This window comes from Palaemon carinicauda, chromosome 18 (assembly GCF_036898095.1).
Source record: "Palaemon carinicauda isolate YSFRI2023 chromosome 18, ASM3689809v2, whole genome shotgun sequence".
NCBI classification, from domain to species: Eukaryota; Metazoa; Arthropoda; class Malacostraca; order Decapoda; family Palaemonidae; genus Palaemon; species Palaemon carinicauda.
In genome coordinates, this window is record NC_090742.1 from 92,412,925 (window position 1) to 92,417,549 (window position 4,625).

At 30.6% G+C, this 4,625-nt stretch overlaps 1 protein-coding gene across 1 annotated transcript; it reads right to left on the reverse strand.

Moving 5' to 3' along the window:
• Window positions 1-661: 661 nt before the first annotated feature.
• Window positions 662-1,081, reverse strand: LOC137657426 (uncharacterized). The gene has a single exon (XM_068391761.1). The coding sequence runs from the start codon at window positions 1,079-1,081 to the stop codon at window positions 662-664; it is 420 nt and encodes a 139-aa protein (XP_068247862.1).
• Between the last annotated feature and the right edge of the window lie 3,544 nt (window positions 1,082-4,625).

Consider the following 4,625-nt stretch of genomic DNA (forward strand, 5'->3'; position numbering starts at 1 on the left):
AAACAAGTAGGGGCTCAATGACGACCCCTGGTGTAACCCAACCCTCACTTCAAACGTCTCAGTCAAACCCCCACTCGTTCTTATTTGTGTGCCTACTCTTTCATACATATCTCTGATCAGTTTAAAATATTTCTCTGGTGTTCCCCTCTCTCTCGCAAGCGTTTTCATATCTCCTGCTGTGGAACCCTATCATAAGCCTTTTCTAAGTCAATAAATACTATATGTAATTCCTTTGGCCTTCTCTATATTTTTCCATCAACTGCCCTAGTGCTAAACATTGTATCTGTCATGCTTCTGCCTGGCATAAATCCAAACTGCTCTTCTCCAATCCTGGTCTCTTTCCTTATCGTACGCTCAATAATCCTTACCCAAAGCTTCATAGTATGTGGGAGGAACTTGATTGTCCTTCAATCTATACAATTTTGTACATCCCCCAATTCTTTGAATATGGGTATCAAAAAGCTATTTCTCCACATTCTGGACATCTTTTCTTTCCAGTATATCTTTTTCTTCAGATCCCACAGCATATCCACTCCAAATTTCCTCATGCATATCCAGACTTTCACTGGGATCTCATCCGGTTCCGTAGCTTTTCCCTTTTTCATTTTGCTGAGGGTAACCTTAATCTCTTCTATATCTGTATCCCTTACCATTCCTAAATTTAGATTTCATGTGCAATTATAGATCTTGCATTTTCTTCATATAGCAATCTTTCAAAATACTGCTTCCACCTTCCTTTTATATCACTTGAGCTGCACATTACCGATCCATCCTCATTCTTTATCTGCTTAATGTGGGTAATACCTTTGGTCGCTTTATTTCTTCCTTTAGCAGTATTGTAAATCCACTTTAGAACCTCCTTTGCGTCCAAATCTTCATATACATTAACCAATGCTTGTTGTTTTGACTCTGCCAATGCCAGTTTTGCTTCGTTCTTTGCTAATCTACTGCTCTCCTTATCTTCTTCAGTGCCTATTTCATCATACCTTTTCTTTGCATTTCTCTTCATCTTGATTTTCTCTTGTACATAATTGGTGCACCACCAAGTTTCTTTGTCTCTTGGACCTTTTCCTGTTGACATCCCTAAAACTTATTTGCGAACTCTTTTCAGAATACTGCACTTGTTCCGTTCCCACATCTTATCCAAATCCTTAAAATCTCAGGTGTCATGTTCGACTAAAATCCTCTCTATGAATCTAGCCCTATATTTTGGTTCTTTCAGCTTCCACCATCTTATCTTTGGAATCATCTCTTCCTATCCCAGTCTACTGTCAAGAGTCTATGCTGGGGGGTTACAGTTCCTCCTTGGATTATACCTAATACAAAATCAACTTGGGATTCTTGCTCACCACATTTATACGTTGTAAGATACTTTGGCTTATTTCCAAGAAAGTGTTGATTACTGCCATATCATAGACTAAAGCAAAGTCCATAACCCTTTCACCATCTTGATTCCGATCTCTCAAAGCCCATCTTCCATGTATTCTTTCCAGGCCCTGGCTATTTCTCCCTACATGACCATATAGGTCTCCTCCTATCATTAACAGTTCTTCATTTTGTATGTTAATCATTTCCTGATCCAGCTGTCTCCAAAAATTGTATTTTTCTTCTTCTGTACAACCTGTCTTAGGTGCATTCACATTGATAACATTTAGTATTTATCCTTCCAATTCTAGTTTCATACACATTATTCGATCATTTAGTCTTTTCACCTCCAATACCCAACTCTTGAGCTTTCCAATTAGTATGATTCCAAATCCCTTCCTTCCTCGTTTTGTGCATCCACTATATATATATATATATATATATATATATATATATATATATATATATATATATATATATATATATGTATATATATATATATATATATATATATATATATATATGTATATATATATATATATATATATATATATATATATATATATATATATATATATATATATATATATACATATATAAACATATACATATATATATATATATATATATATATATATATATATATAAATTTGTGTATATATATACATATATATATAAATGATGTATATATATATATATATATATATAAATAATATAAATATATATATATATATATATATATATATATATATATATATATATAAATTTGTGTATATATGTACATATATATAAATAAAAAGATAAATATATATATATATATATATATATATATATATATATATATATATATATATATATATATATATATATATATATATATATACATACATATTTGCGTGTGTGCGTGTTTGTATATGTGTGCCCAACACTTACATACGAGTGATCCGTGTAGTACAAGTGACATAAGACTAATAAAAAAGGCCTCCAAGGTGGAAATCCTTAACATAGGTTAATGATTAGAATATAAAGTTTGGAAGAGCTTAAAAGGGAGGATACAAGAGAGTTTCAAGGAGGGGTTGATGGATGGTTTCCAAGAGGAATTGTAGAAGAGGTTTTCATCAACTGGAAAACATGTTAATTCTTACACAAATGTGCTAATCGTGCTATCGACATATTTTTAGTGGTATGGAGCTTCTCTCTCTCTCTCTCTCTCTCTCTCTCTCTCTCTCTCTCTCTCTCTCTCTCTCTCTCTATATATATATATATATATATATATATATATATATATATATATATATATATATATATATATATATATATATATATATATATATATATATATATATATATATATATATATATATATATATATATATATATATATATATATATATATATTTGTGTATATATGCAAATACAATAAATCATTCAGAATCAAGACATTCTATTTTATCTTATTCTTTTTTTTTATTATTAATAGAAGAACTTCGTTTTAATAGTCCCTTCCAGCCCATGATCGGATACTATATATACTGCATTTTCATATAGGCCTTTTCATTACAAGCTCCTTCACATCACCTTAAACAATTACGTCATTCGAACGGACTCTAAAAATAACCCCGTAACAAAACCAGTCTTCCTAGAATTAGATCACCAGTAAAATACTGACGTCACTGTATGTGTGATGGGATTTGCTGACGTGTCCGGATGAGTAAAGGGGTCATACACTTAGAGAAATGGGAATGCTACAAAAAAAAAAAAAAAATAAAAAATAAAAACTTTAAAGCTGGTTCCATCGCGAAGGATAATTGTTTAGAATTGTTTTCAATTACATCCTTTTAATTTGATATTACTAGCTTTGAATGGGAAATGTAGTGAATATTTCACCCATACTCATGTAGGTAATATTTTATAAAATTCATATTTCTTGTATAATGGGTAATGCGAGTCATAAAAATAAGGAATGACGAATATTTTATTTCTACAGTAGATTTATAAATAGAGCAAACTGAATCCACTCTATGCTGTGGTATCATTAGAATATAAAAATAAATTACATTCAGTAGATTCAGCATAATGATATAAATTTTGAACTATTAATTAAATACGATTCATAATAAGTGAATCTACTACGGAAGATTTTCTGATATAATTTGGTCTGATCCTGTTGTAAAATGTCTCTCGGTTAACACAATCCTTTGAAATCTTCATGAATCTGAAAACTTTTAATATCTATTGATTAATGTCTCTAGTGAGAAAAAAAGGCATTTTTTCTCTTTAAGTTGGAATGATAGCAATTTGGAGTTTTATATTTGTGACAATTATCTATATTAATGGTGGATACTTAGCATATGTTATACCAAAGGGCTTAAGTTTGATATTATAATCTGAAGTGATTTCATTCATCATTAGTTAAGTTTACAATTTTTCATTTACAACTGTTCCTTAGTTTTACTAAAATACACGTGCTTGTAAATGACTGCTATTTTCGAGTAGTATTTTCGTTCATTTATATTTACTAATCAATGTTGATGATTATCGTATCAGCAATCAAAAACTCTTATTTTTCCTTCGTATAGTTTTATTCTAACATAGAAAGATATCATGATTCATAAGATATATATATATATATATATATATATATATATATATATATATATATATATATATATATATATATATATATATATATACAGAGAGAGAGAGAGAGAGAGAGAGAGAGAGAGAGAGAGAGAGAGAGACTCTAACTCTTGCTCTCGTCTCTGTCTGCCTGTGTCTCCATGTCCCAGTAGAAATGCAACTTCGAGAGCAAATCCACTCGGTTTATCACAAGACGTCAGCTGCAGAAAAAGACAGAAATAAACAAGCGAATTAGATGTCCTCAACGCCGACGTATGTTTGTATATCTGTCCTATTTGGAGACGCCATATTGGCTAGAATTCAGCTGATAATTCACTTACGCTTCTCCATTTAGAGCCAAGTTTCTTTCCTTTTATCTAGGCATTCATAAATTCCCATGCTTGTATGTTTGTATGCAATTTGGCAACACGTGAAAATATAATCATCACGTATACAATGGCGTACATGAGCAAGTTTGTACGCATTGAATTAATAGGCAATTTTAATTGACCTTTCCCAACAACTGTTTACATGAATACTGTCTCTCACTGCCTTTGTATACTACTACTACTATCACTACTACTACTGCTACTACTACTAATACTACTACAAATACTACTACCAATAATAATAATAATAAT

Excerpts from the sequence above, each read along its gene's own strand:
- LOC137657426 (XM_068391761.1), bottom strand. The coding sequence starts at position 1,081 with ATGTCAACAGGAAAAGGTCCAAGAGACAAAGAAACTTGGTGGTGCACC.